At 45.7% G+C, this 15,000-nt stretch overlaps 1 protein-coding gene across 3 annotated transcripts in view; it reads right to left on the bottom strand.

Moving 5' to 3' along the window:
• Positions 1-15,000, bottom strand: part of hook3 (hook microtubule-tethering protein 3) — a 32,817-nt gene that overhangs the window by 4,743 nt on the left and 13,074 nt on the right. Inside the window, exons 9-22 of one of the 3 annotated variants that reach the window (XM_053618074.1) lie at positions 11,481-11,644; positions 10,748-10,888; positions 8,853-9,054; positions 8,581-8,691; positions 7,600-7,684; positions 7,410-7,482; positions 7,159-7,299; positions 6,992-7,079; positions 4,508-4,542; positions 4,310-4,392; positions 4,079-4,179; positions 3,884-3,988; positions 3,733-3,804; positions 2,399-2,535 (exon numbers count right to left, since the gene is read on the bottom strand). In XM_053618074.1, coding sequence (XP_053474049.1) covers positions 2,399-2,535; positions 3,733-3,804; positions 3,884-3,988; positions 4,079-4,179; positions 4,310-4,392; positions 4,508-4,542; positions 6,992-7,079; positions 7,159-7,299; positions 7,410-7,482; positions 7,600-7,684; positions 8,581-8,691; positions 8,853-9,054; positions 10,748-10,888; positions 11,481-11,644 — 1,538 coding nt within the window. Of the gene's footprint in view, positions 1-1,651; positions 2,536-3,732; positions 3,805-3,883; positions 3,989-4,078; positions 4,180-4,309; positions 4,393-4,507; positions 4,543-6,991; positions 7,080-7,158; positions 7,300-7,409; positions 7,483-7,599; positions 7,685-8,580; positions 8,692-8,852; positions 9,055-10,747; positions 10,889-11,480; positions 11,645-15,000 lie in introns of those variants that run through there. The other 2 variants (XM_053618075.1, XM_053618076.1) reach the window with 2 other exon arrangements.

Below are 15,000 nucleotides of genomic sequence, written 5' to 3'. Positions count from 1 at the left end.
GGGCCTCATTATTTAATTAAGACCCTTAAAGCTCAACTGGAAGTTGCTTTGGATTAAAGAGTAAAATGTAAATACACGATACACCCCCCCCCCCCGAAAATTTTTTAAATGAATAAAAAAATTCAGAATTTTCAAGATTTGAAAACCGGCGTCGTTTTACATCATCGTTTTCCCCCGCCACAAACCTTCACAAGAACCCCGTGACGTCAGCGTTCTACGTGTTACGTTAGTTTGTGGGTGAGAATGTTTATTGCACTTACTGGAAAAGTCAGGAGTTTTTGAAATATGTCTAAATTGCATGTGATTTTTAAAAAAAAAAAAAAAAAAAAAAAAAGGAAGAAGAAGAAAAGAAAGATTTTTTTTTTTTGCGCAAGAGAACTGTCTGTAATCAGACCCTGTAGAGACTGATAACTGGACTAGGAATGAAAACACACCCTGCACCTGCTTTAACGGCGTGCGGTGTGAAAACGAGTGAAATAACGCGCACCGATCGGGTAAGAAAACGTGCAGAGAAATAAAAAAAACAATAAAATAAACAAAGAGGAAATTTCTATACTGAATAATAAGAAATAAGAAATCGACTGAATCAGAGAAGTGTGTTTGAGACCCTTAAGCTAAGGCGACAAATTAAGGCGTGGCGAACATGGAGCGGAGGTCACGAAGGGCTGATGAGTGACACCGAAAAGAAAAAAACACACAAACAAAATAACATAAAACAGTTCTTCCACAACAACGTGTCGAGTCTTCGACTCGAAGACTGCTAGCGTTATTTTGTCGCCATGACAACAACTGGAGTTAACATAGGATTGGGTTTAAAATTAAAAATCGCAACAATGAAGCAATGGTTTGCGCTAGTGAGCTGAATAAACAATTCAAACCAATAAAAACACCTCGTATTTCACATTTCTCAGCAATAAATAACTCTCTCTTCGGCTACGCTGAAGGATTTGATCTGCTGAAGGAGAAATACAACCTCGTTATACGAATTATTTTTTATTAGGACCGTCTAAACAAACGACTTTTCTCCGAACGGACACTGCGAAATTTTGACCACCCGAGGTACGATAAGTGTTTATCTGGCAACGCTCTGCGTTCTTGACGTCTTGTTCTTGTGAGACGGACGCGCACGACGTTGTGGAGGAACTAGCGGCGGTAGACGGACGAGCAAATTTCCCTTTTTTTTTTTAATTTTATTTTGTTGCACGTACCGTACGTTCGTAATTTAAAGAGTGGCTTGATTGGCGATATTCGTTTGCAAAATAAACGAATAAAACAAAAGAAAAAAAAAAACAAACCAAAAGAGAACCCCTGATGTAATAGTTCCCGAACGGGTGGAGTCGTTTCTCCAATAAAATGTCGCACGGCGGCGGCGGTGGTGGTGGAAAAGAAAGGGTTAAAGCTACAGACAGACGACGAGATCGTTGCTACGGCACGGAGGAAATTTAAAGCCCTGTCTACGTGAAAACGTTCCTTTACTAAATCACTTTAACAATCACGGAAGAAAAAAAAAAACTTCACTCCTATTACAACTTTCTCAAAAAGTAACTTCCTGTCAAAAACGCTGTTTTTTTTTTTTTTTTTTTTTTTAAAGTTCAATGCATAGATATAACCTCTAGAATAATTTCTGAAGAAAAAACCAAACAAAAAAAAAAAAAAAAAAAAAAAAAAACACTGCAGGATGAAAGGAAAGCATGAACATCCGGCTACGTACAAAATGAGGCAGAGCGTTTAAATGCTCGTGTTCCCTCTGTGGTCATTTTGGACACGAGTCAGAGCGCTGATCTAGGATCAGCTCGTTTTGGATTCGAACAAATTACTGCAGCAGTATCCGGATGAAAAGGAGCTGGTCCCAGATCAGCATTCCGAACTAAGGCCTTACTGACGGGGTTTTAAGCAGAGACGCATCACTTGAAGCTTTTTTTTTTTTTTCTTCCTCTCTTCCTTATTTGCAGGAGTACTGCATACTGCGTCTTAAAAGCTCGAGACTTCGTCGTGAAAAATAACGTTTATATAACAGTCGACAGTTCGGAATCGGATTACTTCACTTCCTGCACTTAATAAACACTGCATCGGGACGCGACCGCTTTCTAATAATATCGCATCGTAAAGGTCAAGGTTGCTCCGAGAGCAAGCTTTCACTCCTTTACATTGTCATCATCATCATCTTAACCCCGAAAACACGCCGGCATCTCTACTTAAAATCCCTCGGGGTTTTATATTTAAGAAAAGGGAAACTTTAGTGGGACTGTAAACAAGATTCGGTTCAGAGACCCTGTGATGACGTTCAGCTGGGAGAAGAAGAAAGGGAGAAGGAGGAAGAGTGAGGAACAGCCGCGGGGAAAAGAGACAGGCGTCCTGTTTGACCACAGTGTTGCCATGGTGATGTCGGGGAGTCTACCTGGCTGTGGCGGGCTGCACGTGGCCTGGATACGAGCGCCGCGTGCTGGTGGCCTGCCTCTGACGCGCCAGGAACGACTGACCCGATCCAGTGCTGGCTAAACGGTCCTCCGCTGCTTTCTTCTGGAGAGCCATGCCCTGAGAGAGAGAGAGAGAGAGAGAGAGAGAGAGAGAGAGAGACACAGACATTAGAAAACAATTCATGATTCCAGCTTCCTCCTTGGTTAAGCCGGACAGGTACAGAGGCCACGCCTCCTTTGTTAAGACAAACAGGTATGGAGGCCACGCCTCCATCGTTAAGCTTGACATGTACAGAGGCCACACCTCTTTCGTTAAGCCTGACAGGTACAGAGGCCACACCTCTTTCGTTAAGCCTGACGGGTACGGAGGCCACGCCTCCACTGTAACATCAAAGCCTCTGATTAATTTTCTACGAAGACGGGTGAAAATCCTGGGCAGACTGTGGATGGGAGAGAGAGAGAGAGAGAGAGAGAGAGAGAGAGAGAGAGAGAGAGAGAGAGAGACAGACAGAGAGATAGAGAGAGACAGACAGACAGACAGGGAGAGAGAAAGAGAGAGAAACAGACAGACAGACAGAGAGAGAGAGAGAGAGAGAGAGACACACAGACAGACAGACAGAGAGCACAACGCCCCATGCCTGCTGCTTTAAAATGGTGCAGCCATGTCATAAATACTCAAACCAACGCACTGAAACAAATGTCTTTGCACCCCTAAGCTAAATCCTTGAGGAGCTTCTGTGATGAAATAGTGCTGTAGAGCCCATTAAAGTATTTGTTGTTTGTTCTTCAAATATAGCAAAGAGAGGAACCTTCACCCATAAAGAAAAAGGTGGTGGATTATGGATTCTCTGCTTTAATACATACACAAACACACTCCTGAAGATTTAAATGTGTATTCCGGGAACGTGACAAGCTTGTCGGCAGCACAATGCTGCCATCTAGAGGACAAAATTCTCCTGCACTTTCAACATTATCTACCACCCAGTAACATTAAGAGTTTAGACAGGATGCCTGAATAATACTCTATACTAAGATTTAATGAGTAGTTGACTAATAAAGCACGTTTTTTGGTTACCAATGACGTACGTAAGGAATAAATTTTTTTGAAAAAGTGCCGTTATAGAAAAACGATCCACAGCTGGATGGTGTGATGAGTGAGGAGTTACTTTCACCAGCCTGAAGCTGATTATTTTCCCAGAACAGCACATCCTGAAGTGTTTTTTCCTCTTATCCCACCTTCTGACCAATCAGATTTGAGAATGCGACATCGCTGCGGTGTGGTGGTATAACACACAATTAATATCCACACACTCACCATGTTGTACCAGGCAGATACGATCAGTTTCTCCTCGTGGTCTCGCTGAGACTTCGCCTTGTCGTACTCTTTCTGTAAATACACACAACACACATCACTGTAAACACTGCAGCTGTTAAGAGAAACTGTGTGTGTGTGTGTGTGTGTGTACCTCCAGTGAGTGCAGCATCCTCTCCTTCTCTTGTAGCTGGTTCTTCAGCGCCTGAACCTCAGGAGCCGAACCCTGGTTCTGTTTGGGGTCCAAAGTCCGAATGACCTGAACACGCGCACACAATCGACACATTACACCCACACACACACCTTACAAAAACCTCACACAGTATACCCTCCAGGGGGTGTGTCTTACACTCTTTGCTTTCTCCAGATATTTCTTATATCTCTCTTCCATCTGCTTCATCTCGTCGTCTTTCTTCTTCAGAGCCTCCTCCAGTTCCTCGATCCTCTGAGCTAAAAGCAGACAAGCTGTAAAACATCTGGAGGAATCGACATTTTAGGAGAATTCTGTGACTCTCTGTAGTTCTGTACGTTTACAGTTGATGAAGGTCGTCCGTTTGTGTAAGACTCCGGCAGAACTCACCACTCGCGTTATATTTGGGCTCCAGGTCTTCGATGATGGCGCTCTTCTTCTGCAGCTCGGTGGATGCGTCCCTCAATTTGTCTCTAAACCATCCAGAGCAAAAACAGAGGATGAAAACTAAAACAGAGGATGGATGGAAATGCTTTCCAAAATGGTGTTAGGTGACTGACAGAAAAGTGTGCCAAGTATATTACTCACAAATGTTCCTCGCACTTCCGCTTCAGCAGAACCGACTGCAAGGGACAGAAGCGCACATTTAGATATACACACACACACAGATGATTTTTTTTTTAAAGCTACGGAGCGCCCTCTAGTGGAGCTGAAACACATTACCACACCCAGTTACAGAGGATAATAATGATGGCCTTACAATATATACCGAATACAATATTATCACATGCTGTTGAACGCACTGGCCAACAGGGGGCAGCACACAGCACACTCATTACTCAGTACATCCAGGATTTCGCGATCGCAGAAATGGATGCAAAATCGAGTAAACGCCGCGATCCTCGAAGGAGCGTGCGATTTTTCAAAATTACCGCAGAGTCGTTCCGAGACGCGTCACGTGACGCCGTCTTCGATTCACGTGCGTCGAACACGAGTACAGCTAAAATGTCTCGTTTACCAACGCACATCGCCGCGAACAGGCGTGCAAAACAATTTCGTCTGATCGCAATTTCGAGTACAAAAAATGTTGTTGTTTTTTTTAAAAACACAAAAAACTCCGCAAGTTAGCATCGCAAATTTAGAAAAAAGCAACAGGAAAATTGAGCGTTTTGGGCTGCAACAATCTTAAAAAAAAAATAAATAAATAAAAAAAAAAAAAAAAAAAAGACTCAGAAATCCTGATTAACGTGAACCCACTGCGCACATTTCACTGCAGTTTTCGGCAAGTCGATCCAGATCGTCAGCTGTAACGATGCCCCGAGAGCGACCGACCGTAAACCACTCCCAACTGGAACAAAAAAAAAAAAGCTGATACCGCGTTCTCATTTAGTTTCTTTTCCAGATCGAATGGGGTTTTCGATTTCTCCGGATCGGCCGCGTAGACACTGGCAACAAGCTCTCGCATAAACCATGTCTTTACTCATTAGCATTACAGACCTCATTAGCGTTAGTTAGCTAATGAACAGGCACCCAGTCAAGTGACCATGCATCGATCTATGGAATGGATTCCCGTTGCTCATCTCTCTCTCTCTCTCTCTTTAAAAAAAAAAAATGATGTGCTAGTTCAGAAACTTTTTGGAATAGGATAATAACATGGTTACAGAAATTAATTTAGCAACCATATTTTAGCCAATTAGGTTTCCAGAACAACCAAAACACACGCTGGAGCATCTGGGCTAGCTAACGAGTTTATGAGTTATATGCTCCTATAATAATAATAATAATAATAATAATAGTAGTAACAGTGGTTTGTTGAATCGTAACATTTCCGAAAGATGGATATGTAAATGTCAATGTGCCTCGAACGCTTCCTGATTGGAGCTTGAAGCAGTAAACGCTCATCATGCAGCGGCTCTACAGGTACGTCTTAGCATCAGCATGCGAGCTGCACCGTGAAGCAAGAGACGGAGAAAGAGAGCTGCAGAGCGGCTTCATGCTGTACTTACAATCGCCTGAGGAAGGGGTGAGTGCGAGAGAGAGAAAAGAGGGCTGGAGGTGAGACAGGCCTGTCCGCAATGAGAGAGAGAGAGAGAGAGAAAGGGGGGGGGGGATTGGATGAAGTCAAGAGCGAGAGAATCAAATTAAAGTACAAAGAGAGACGCACATGGAGAGGGCGGGGGGGGGGCGCGGTGGCAGATGACCTTTAACCTCTAGACAGAATGAACAGCGAAGCATGATGAGCTCAAACGGCATCATTAGCCGGACTGAGAACTTTCCGATGTCAGCGTTTGCAGACGTTTACGCATTTGAAAGGCGGAATATAACAAAAACGCAAACATGTACACAGTGGTGCTTGAAAGTTTGTGAATTCGCTACACAAATACGACCGAAAACAGCATCAGATTTCCACCATAAATCACAACGTAACGCTGTGGAAGGGCCTGAATGTGAGGAATGTGACGAAACGGACCAACATCCCAGAGTTGAAGCTGAAATAAATAACCGGAAACGTTTAGCTGCAGTTAAGGGGGTTCACACCGCGTACTGAGCACAGAAGGTTCACATACTTTTGTACCCCACTCGCATATGTAAGATATCGGATCACTTTCCTCGATAAATAAATGACCGGGTATAACATTTCCGTCTCATTTGTCGAACTGGGTTCTCTTTTATCGACGTTTAGGACCCGTCTGAAAATCCGATCATGTAGAATGTAGAAAATTCTAAAGGGTACACAAACTTTCAAGCACCCCCCCACCCCGTACGTCATTTCCAGACACTTCTGGGCGTTTCCTATTCTGTGGCTGGTTCTTAAATTGTGCTATTATAATGCACGTTAGGTGACACACTGTAGTGAACAGGATATGTACAGTATATTAACCCTGAAGGGGGGGGGGGGACAAATGCCCCGTACGTTAATCTTCACTTGGGTCGAGTCGGGTAAAGGTCTGACGGAGCGAAGGCGAACAAGACGTAAAGTCCGTCGCACCATAGAGCGGCTGAAAGGGGACGGACTCGCAGGGCAACGGGACGCCTGGCGATTTCGTGAAACATCACACAAACGTTACTCACGTCGTCTGCTTTCGAACCCTGCTCCTGTAAACTCTTCTGCAGCTCCTCCACCTGACTCTGACCTGCCAAGAGCCTCTGATTCACCAACCTGAGAGAGAGAGAGAGCGAGAGAGTGTGAGTGAGAGTGAGATTGACAGAGTGAGAGTAAGTGAGAGAGTGAGAGAGACCTGTTCTCCGTCTCCAGCTCGTTCTTCCTGGCGTTTGCGTCCTCCAGCAGACTCTTGAGGAGCGCGATCTGCTCGTTGTCTGATCCCTCCTGATTCAGCTTCAGCATCTTGTTCTCATGCTGCAGACGGATCAATCGCTCCCTACACACACACACACACACACGGTATAAACACCTTTCTTAATCGTAATGTGTGTGTGTGTGTGTGTGTGTGCGCATGCGCGTCAGGAGTATCAGTAAAGTGGAACGTACCGGATCTCTGGGGTCACGATTTCCGCCGCTAGAGAATCCGAGGCCTCGCTGCTGCCCAGTGGAACCAGACCTACTGACACACACATCAAACACACACATCAAACACACACACACACACACACACACACTCCTCCCACACCATTTAACTCCACCTGTAATCCAGCGTAATTTCGAGTGAGCTGTTTCTGACCTGAGGTGAGCTGACCCTCCTGGGCCTGAACACACCGCAGCTCCTCGATCGTCTCCTTCAGAGAGTCACGCTCCGTCCTCATCCGCTGCGCGCGCACACACACACACACACACACCTCACATTTACATTAAACCCTACCTTAGTACTATTACAATACAATTAATATTACTATAAGTATATTAATGAACGGCACGAGTTGTTGCATCACAACACACAAGAGCCAATCACGTACCAGTATGCAAATGCAGGCCAGGCAGCATGAATACTGGTTTTTCTGTCCGTTAGCGTTTTCTTTTTTCCCCCCTGTTCTCTAATGGCATTTTGTTCTCCGTTTTCTTTTTTCCTCTTCTCTAATGTTCTCTCGTTTCTGTTCTCTAACGACCCTGATGTTGCTCTCTAGCATTCCGTTCTCGCATGTTCTCTCTCTTCTATTCTCTATTGACATTTTGTTCTCTAATATTTCCTCCCCCCCGCCCCCGAAAATATTTCCGAAAATTGTCCAGAGACGAACTCGCTTAACTGTGAATAAAGGATGACCCAGAAAACATGAAACAAAAGCGAAAGACAACAGGAAATGTGTGTGTATGCGAGTGTGCGAGTGTGTGGGAGTGAGATAATAGCACAGGAAAAGGCTCGGCAGTACGGAACGAGTGAAACGAAGAAAGAAAAGGCGGCGTGTGACGCTCATTCCTGGGGCCAGCGGCATGTTCAGATGTAATCGGTGTAATCAGCTCATCTCTGCAGGTGCGTCCTGACTCGCTACGTCACAGCAAAGGTATTCATCATGTTTCCGAGATAGCTAGCGCAATCCTCAGACCATCGTAGTGTCCAGTGAACACTCTCAGGGCAATGTTTATTCTGCAGAACACACTCGGGCGTTATTATTATTATTATTATTATTATTATTATTACTCGGAGACAGCTCTTAACGTTCACTCGGACTGATAATTAATCATTAAACGTTCTGAGAGAACGCCTTACGTCTTTCTCCTTCTGAAGTGAATCCACCTTCTCCTTCAGTCGCTTGCTCTCAAACTCCATCTTGTCGGCCTTCTTGGATTCCTCGGACAGCCGGTTCTGGAGCTCGACCACCTACAGGACCCGAGAGATACGGAGCGTGCCGAGTGTGATCAAGGACAAACTGTACTGAAGGATAATTTGATGAATGTGGTTTGCTGGCCTACATCCTCCTCCCAGCACTGTGTGTGTGTGTGTGTGTGTGTGTGTGTGTGTGTGTGTGTGTGTGTGTGTACCTGTCTCTTGTAGGTCTCCAGCTGGGCGCGGGCCGTGTTAGCTTTGCGTAGCTCCTCCTCCAGGGTCACGGTGTTCTGCATATAGCTGGTGTTCTTCTCCTCCAGCAGCTTCACCTGCCTGCGCAGATCCCCCAGATCCTCCAGCTTCTTCTTATACGACTCCACCTGCGCCTCCAACTTCGCCACCTTATCAGACGAGTGTCTGCGGGACGAGAGACACACAGTGCAGACATCATGAGAGAGACAGGAGAAGATAGATCCACACACACACACACACACACACACACACACACACACACACACACACACACACAGAGAGAGAGAGAGAGAGAGAGAGAGAGAGAGCGCGAGCGAGCACAGGGACAGACAGAAGGGGGAAATACACCGAAGACAGTGAGGCAAAGGGATGGAAAAGAAGCCAGATGACAAAAAATACAGATCAAGATGAAGGAAACAAACAGAAGGAAGGGACAGACAGACAGACAGACAGACAGACAGGCAAAGAAACAGACACAATGAGACAGGCAGAGGAAGAAACAGGCAGATGGACCGACCTAGGAAAGAGAGACAGACAGACAGATAGACCTAGGAAACAGACAGACAAGTAGGCAGGCAGACAGATAGACCTAGAAAAGAGACAGACAGAGACAGATAGACCTAGAAAAGAGGCAGACAGGCAGGCAGGCAGGCAGACAGACAGATAGACCTAGAAAAGAGACAGACAGACAGACAGACAGACAGATAGATAGACCTAGAAAAGAGACAAACAGACAGACAAATAGAACTAGAAAAGAGACAAACAGACAGACAAATAGAACTAGAAAAGAGACAGACAGACAGACAGACCTAGGAAAGAGACAGACAGATAGACCCAGGAAAGAGACAGACAGGCAGGCAGGCAGACAGATAGACCTAGAAAAGAGACAGACAGAACGACCTAGAAAAGAGACAGACAGACAGACCCAGGAAAGAGACAGACAGACAGACAGACCCAGGAAAGAGACAGACAGACAGACAGACCCAGGAAAGAGACAGACAGACAGATAGACCCAGGAAAGAGACAGACAGACCCAGGAGAGACAGACAGACCCAGGAAAGAGACAGACAGACCCAGGAAAGAGACAGACAGACAGACAGACCCAGGAAAGAGACAGACAGACAGACAGACCCAGGAAAGAGACAGACAGACCCAGGAAAGAGACAGACAGACCCAGGAAAGAGACAGACAGACCCAGGAAAGAGACAGACTGACAGACAGACCCAGGAAAGAGACAGACAGACCCAGGAAAGAGACAGACAGACCCAGGAAAGAGACAGACAGACAGACAGACCCAGGAAAGAGACAGACAGACAGATAGACCTAGGAAAGAGACAGACAGACCCAGGAAAGAGACAGACAGACCCAGGAAAGAGACAGACAGACCCAGGAAAGAGACAGACAGACAGACAGACCCAGGAAAGAGACAGACAGACAGATAGACCTAGGAAAGAGACAGACAGGCTGACAGACAGACCGATAGAGCTAGAAAAGAGTCAAACAGACAGACAGATAGACCTAGAAAAGAGACAGACAAGTAGGCAGGCAGACAAACAGAGGAAGAGACAGACAACAGAAAACACAAAGGCAGATGGAATGGGGCAAAGGGACAGAAAGACAGACAGATGAAGTAAGACACAGACCAAAAGAAAGGAAAACAAGAAGAAGAAAGGAATAGACAGAGAGAAAGACAGAGAGAGACAGACAGACAGAAGGGGAGAGAGAGAGAGATGTAGATGGAGGAGAAAACAGACAGACTGAGGCAAAGGGACAGAGAGAAAAAGACAGACAGCTGAGAGACAGTGACCCATGTCCTCAGTCCAAGGTCATGACCTCGGAATCCAGGCTGGTGTCTCACCTCAGGACGTCCATTTCGTCTTTAAGTGACTGAGCTTCGTCAGCCAGAGATGTCAGCTCCTCGTTCTGAACTTTGACCTCCAGGAGCTCCTTCTCCAGCTCCTCACAGCGGATACGGTAGTCGTCTTTAGCCGCCTCGAGCCTGGCGCATATACACACAGAAACACACACAATCATGAGACGGGGTCCAAAGGAAACATTTCTCCAACACCGCTGTGCTTAAAAACAAAACAAAATAAAACGTGCGAAATCTGAGCAAACGTGGACCAGTGACCCGAGTGCGAAAAACAGACAACCGTCAGCTCCATCAACATCCCCCGAGCCCGTGAAGCGCCCCAGTGAGAGGGTGGGTGTCTATGCCCCGTGTGCCCTCTCTGTGCCCACGCTAGCTCTAGTTACCTCCACTGGGGCAGGGCCTGAATGGGGCCGAGGCCCTCGGGAGCCAGCGAGAAGGGCAGAGCCTGATACTCCCAGTTCAGATGAGAGATCTCCGACTCCGGAGATCTCATCCTGTCGCGAGAAGCCGTATTAGCTAGCATTAGTGTTAGCCAAAGTCGCTGGAGCTTGGAAGAAACCGTACAACACAGATCTCGTTAATCCCCACATCTGCACGTACATCAGTGTGTAGGCCAGATGTAATCCAGGGTGGGGTCTGCGTAATACGGCCGTGTGGAGCGTCAGACACGCAGCAGAGATAGCCGACTGCCCATATATCTTCTATCTCTGTCTCTCACCTAAACGTCTCCTCCTGCAGCTGCTCCAGCTGTGTCTGTAGCTGGAGGTGCCGCCTCCCGGCCGGGCTGTTCACATCCTCGATGGAGTCAGACTGGTTGAGACGCTCCATCAGGACCTGATTCTCGGCGAGTAGGCTGCTCTTCTCCTCCTGTAGAGCCGCCACCTGATAGAGAGAGAGACAGAGAGAGAGACAGCGAGCAAGAGAGACAGACAGACAGAGAGAGACAGAGAGCAAGAGAGAGACAGAGAGCAAGAGAGAGACAGAGTGAGAGAGAGAGAGTGAGAGAGAGAGAGAGAGACAGAGTGAGAGAGAGAGAGTGAGAGAGAGAGAGAGAGACAGAGTGAGAGAGAGAGAGAAACAGACAGAGAGAGACAGAGTGAGAGAGAGTGAGAGAGAGAGAGAGACAGAGTGAGAGAGAGAGAGAGACAGAGTGAGAGAGAGAGAGAGACAGAGTGAGAGAGAGAGAGAGACAGAGTGAGAGAGAGAGAGAGACAGAGTGAGAGAGAGAGAGACAGAGTGAGAGAGAGAGAGACAGAGTGAGAGAGAGAGAGAAACAGACAGAGAGAGACAGAGAGAGAGAGAGAGAGAGAGTGAGAGAGAGAGAGAAACAGACAGAGAGAGACAGAGAGCAAGAGAGAGACAGAGAGCAAGAGAGAGACAGAGTGAGAGAGAGAGAGAGAGACAGAGTGAGAGAGAGAGAGAGAGACAGAGTGAGAGAGAGAGAGAGAGAGAGAGTGAGAGAGAGAGAAACAGACAGAGAGAGACAGAGAGCAAGAGAGAGACAGAGTGAGAGAGAGAGAGACAGAGTGAGAGAGACAGAGTGAGAGAGAGAGAGAAACAGAGTGAGAGAGAGAGAGAAACAGAGTGAGAGAGACAGAGAGAGAGAGACAAAGAGGAAGATATACAGAGAGAGAGAGAGAGAGAGACAGACAGACAGACAGACAGAGAGAGACAGATCAAGAGAGAGCCAGAGAGTGAGAGAGAAAGAGATACAGAGAGAGAGAGAGAGGGAGAGAGAGAGAGAGAGAGAGAGAGAGAGCGCAATAAAAAAAAAAAAGTCATTAATAATCAGAATTCCAGGCTGTATCCAGTGTAAACAATAATAATAATAATAATAATAATAATAATAATAAAGTGTACACACTGTGCATCATTCAGTCTACATGTTTAAATTCAGGTATGCAGTTAGAACACATGATCATTTAAGAATCAGCGATTTTAGGGTTAATCTTTTAAAACACAAAACCAAAGTTAAAACAAGAGCAAGCACGAAATGTCTGAATAAATGGGAAGACGACGTCAGTGGTGTTTCATGGAGATTAACGAGGATGCGATGCGCTCGGGACGCGGTGGAAACAGGAGGAGGAGGACACACCCTCTCACACCCTCTCACACCCTCTCACACCCTCTCACACCCTCTCACACACTCTCACACACTCTCACACACTCTCACACACTCTCACACACTCGTATTTTTTTTCATTTTAACACAAACTTAAACAGCTACAAATTTTCCACCGACCTCAAACGTAGCCGGTCGTACGAGACATGAACTCAAAACTTCGTGGATCTCAGAACGGATATAAAAAGTCTACACACCCCTGTTATACTGTCGGGTTTTCGTGAAGTAAGAGAAGGACACCAAGATAAATCGTGTCGGCTCTTTCCTCAACTTCGAAGCGAAATTGCCAAGTAATACAAATAGAGCGAAAAACTACAATAGCGCAGTTACATAAGTATGCGCACTCCTAAACTAACACCTCGTTGAAGCACCTTCTGATTTTATTACACCGCTGTCCTGCTGAAAGGTGAGATTCCTTTTCATCTTCAGCTTATTAGCGGACACCCCAACGCTTTACACTGAAATCGACCGGTATCTGGAACTACTCACGATTCCCTCCAGCTCTGGCTGAAGAAAAGCAGCTCTAAAGCGCGACGCCGCCACCACCATGCGTCACCGTGGGGATGATGTTCTTCTGGTGCTTTTTTCTACCACACACACACAACGAAGTTGTTCTCATCACTGGGGCAACTCGCCATTTTAACAGGGGTGTGTAGACTTTTTAACGCCCGTTGTATTCCTCGTTTTTAGAATTGAATTTCAAGCTTTGCATAGAAATTTAAAGAGTGGGACACCGATTCAAATTTCAAAGCCAAGCATCGAGCCGTAGATTTATAGAAGAGTTTCTATAGCAACAGCTCATTCACGGGGCCCTCTATAGCAGATGCTTGACATAATCGAAACCTACTTATTAAATATTATACATATATACATACATACATACATACATACATACACACATATATATATATATATATATATATATATATATATATATATATATATATATATATATATATATATATATATATATATTTACAGGAACTAACTGCCACAGAATTAAAACGTAACTATAAACTGATAAAAAGTACCACGCGCTATCTTAGTCCCCTGGAAAGTACACGGAATATTTGAATCCGGATTCTGGAAATGGTTTCCAAAACGATCTGGCTCATAGGACTGACAACAGAAACTACCATGCCCACGATGACTGCAAAGACTCATGGGTAAGCGCATTCTGCTGTTGCCATGGTAACCCAGGGGCGTTCGCACACAGGTGAAGGTGAGATTAGTTTGTGAAGCAACACTAGTGGTACTAAGAAGCAGCTGTGCGCGCGTGCGCACACACACACACACACACACACACACACACACACACACACACACACACACACACACACACAGGAGAGTTTGCCTGATATTGAGGGATGTTACAGGAAGCGAGGTGCAAACTCTGGATCGCATGTGAGTGAAAAAGAGCGGTAGGAGAGGAAAAAAAAAAAGGGAGGAACATTACCCTCTCCTCAAGTTCAATAAACTCTAATCTCAGCCTATCACGCTCCTCTTGGACGAGGTACGCCTTCAAAGCAAGGCAGAGGGTCAGAACAGAAAAAGATATAGAAGGAGGAGAAGAAAAAAAAAAAAAAAAGAACAAACAAACAAACAAACAAACAAACATGTGGAAATACATTTCCTAAACTTTACGACATGGCCGACGGCTGAGATGCGACGCGGAGCTCGAGGCTTACCGACCTCGGCTCCGAGCTAGAGAGAAGCACTGCGCTAAATCGCCACTCCCTGGGCTTACTGTAAGGACCGGCTTAAGAAGCCCGGGCGAGAGCAGAGATGTAGAGCGCGTCGGAAAGTAAATCGGCGACAGAAGTTGCAGCGCTTCTACAGCCATGTTTCTGCAGATCTTAAAAACTTAACGGGAAAACCTAAAGGAAGTCTTAAAGGAACACTACAACATTCTTCAGTCTAATCTGTATCCACTCTATCTGCAGCACATGTAGTGTGGGATTACTATAAACAAACAAACAAACAAACAAACAAACAAACAAACAAACATGACAGTTCTCTCAGAAAGAGATTTACATCGCATGGAGTCCAAAGAGCTAATCATGACACTTCATAATACACGATGGAGAAAAAGGGGGCGTGGCTTCCAGGCGGTCGG

This window comes from Ictalurus furcatus, chromosome 28 (assembly GCF_023375685.1).
Source record: "Ictalurus furcatus strain D&B chromosome 28, Billie_1.0, whole genome shotgun sequence".
NCBI lineage: Eukaryota > Metazoa > Chordata > Actinopteri > Siluriformes > Ictaluridae > Ictalurus > Ictalurus furcatus.
The sequence above is the reverse complement of the archived record's forward strand: the minus strand, read 5'-3'. Positions and strand labels throughout refer to the sequence as shown.